Source organism: Apaloderma vittatum, unplaced genomic scaffold (genome assembly GCF_000703405.1).
Source record: "Apaloderma vittatum isolate BGI_N311 unplaced genomic scaffold, ASM70340v1 scaffold25920, whole genome shotgun sequence".
NCBI lineage: Eukaryota > Metazoa > Chordata > Aves > Trogoniformes > Trogonidae > Apaloderma > Apaloderma vittatum.
In genome coordinates this window covers 12,598-14,307 of record NW_009694326.1, presented here as the reverse complement: position 1 = coordinate 14,307, position 1,710 = coordinate 12,598, and the positions used below count along the sequence as shown (strand labels likewise).

The 1,710-nt window shown below is 53.8% G+C and overlaps 1 protein-coding gene across 1 annotated transcript in view; it reads left to right on the top strand.

The window, feature by feature from the left end:
- Positions 1-277: 277 nt before the first annotated feature.
- LOC104272391 (chromodomain-helicase-DNA-binding protein 5) overlaps positions 278-1,710 on the top strand; it is a gene marked incomplete at both ends in the record, with an annotated part of 13,823 nt that continues 12,390 nt past the window's right edge. The window contains 2 exons of the mRNA XM_009867374.1: positions 278-402; positions 1,456-1,579. Of these exons, the coding sequence (XP_009865676.1) occupies positions 278-402; positions 1,456-1,579 (249 nt within the window). The remainder of the gene's footprint in view (positions 403-1,455; positions 1,580-1,710) is intronic.

Sequence of the window (1,710 nt, the reverse complement as noted above, 5' to 3'; positions counted from 1 at the left end):
CCTCTCTGTGGCTGCCTCTTTTCCCCCTGCCTCACACTCCCTGTTTGGTACTTGCAGCCCTGTGGGCTGTGGTCCCCTCCTGGATCTCTTCCCTCGTTCTTCACAAGTGCTGCTGGGTCTGGGCTTGCAGCCTTCTGCCCCGCAGGACATGCCGTGTGGCAGGGAGGGCTCCCCGGAGTCCCTGGTGCTTTATCTTCTGCACTGTGAACCCTGGTGCTGGGGGAGGTTTGGGGGGCAGCCCTTCACAGGGTCCCAGAAAAGTCCTCTGTTTCTCCAGGTCCAGGCGTGCGGAAAAAAATCAAGGGCTCCAAAGACGGAAAGAAGAAGGGGAAGGGGAAAAAGATGGCAGGCTTGAAATTCCGGTTTGGAGGAATCCCCAGCAAAAGGAAAAAGGGCTCCTCTGTAAGTGCCACCTTTCCTGCACAGGGCCTTGGGTGCGGGGCTGGGTGGCAAGAAAATACTGGGATGGGCTCTCCCCTGGAAGCTGCCCTCGCGTGGGGGTGTCACAGCCTCGCTTTTGCCCCTCTGGAAGGGCCCAGTCTCCGCGGAGTCAGCGCGTTCATTTATCCCTTTGATAGAGAGCTCTGTCCAGGCTCAGATTTGTAAAGATGTCGTGTCTGGGCACAGTTTCTGCTAAAATCATATAACCACGTTTACTTTCAGCGATGAGGTTGATAATGCCATCATTTCAGATCTCGTTTGCAAAGGAATTCTTCAGGGCTTGCACTGCAGCTGAACCGGACGTCAAAGGGAATTATCGAATGCTTTAATTGTGTTAGCCCAGCCTGCCTCCGGGCATCTGCAATCCCGCAGCATAGCCTGGGGCACCAGAGCTTCCCAGTAAGAACCACGTTTACTTTCAGCGATGAGGTTGATAATGCCATCATTTCAGATCTCGTTTGCAAAGGAATTCTTCAGGGCTTGCACTGCAGCTGAACCGGACGTCAAAGGGAATTATCGAATGCTTTAATTGTGTTAGCCCAGCCTGCCTCCGGGCATCTGCAATCCCGCAGCATAGCCTGGGGCACCAGAGCTTCCCAGTAAGAGCAGGGCAACAGGGCTCTACGGCGGTTTTTGTGCCGTGCGCTTGTCACCATGTGACTATCTGGCACGTTTTAGAGAATAGCAGAGTATTTTCAAGTATAAAACTCTTTTAACTATTGAATAGGGGTGGAGCTCCTGTAGGTCTTGATAACATTGTCAATCAAAATCCTGTTAGTTCACTCTTATTGGAGCTCCCTGGCTCTCTAGCTCTGGTTCACGTAACACAACCTGTTTGTAAACGCCGTTGTGCGCCAGAGGCTGAAGCGAAAGGAGCCGTGCCAGGCTGCCACTGGCTGCTGCCTTTTTTCAGTCACACATCACAAAAAGTTCATCCCTTCTCGGGGTGCACTCAGATCTGGGTGTTCTGGTGCTTAGCGCTCCAGCTAAGTGCTTTGCTTTTCCCCTCTGCAGAGCGAGGAGGAGGAACGGGAGGAATCCGACTTCGACAGCGCCAGCATCAACAGCTCCTCAGTGCGCTCCGAGGGCTCTGCTGGCCTGGGGAAGAGAGGGAAGAGGAGGAGAAAGAAAAAGAGGAGTAGGCCATCCTTTGTACTCTGTTCCCATTCTGTTTGAATTTCCCTCTTCACATGGTGCTTTCCTGGCGTTGGCAGCTCCAGCCGGGTCTGGCGCTGGCTCAGTGGGAGAGGAGGAGCTTGTGCGTGGCGT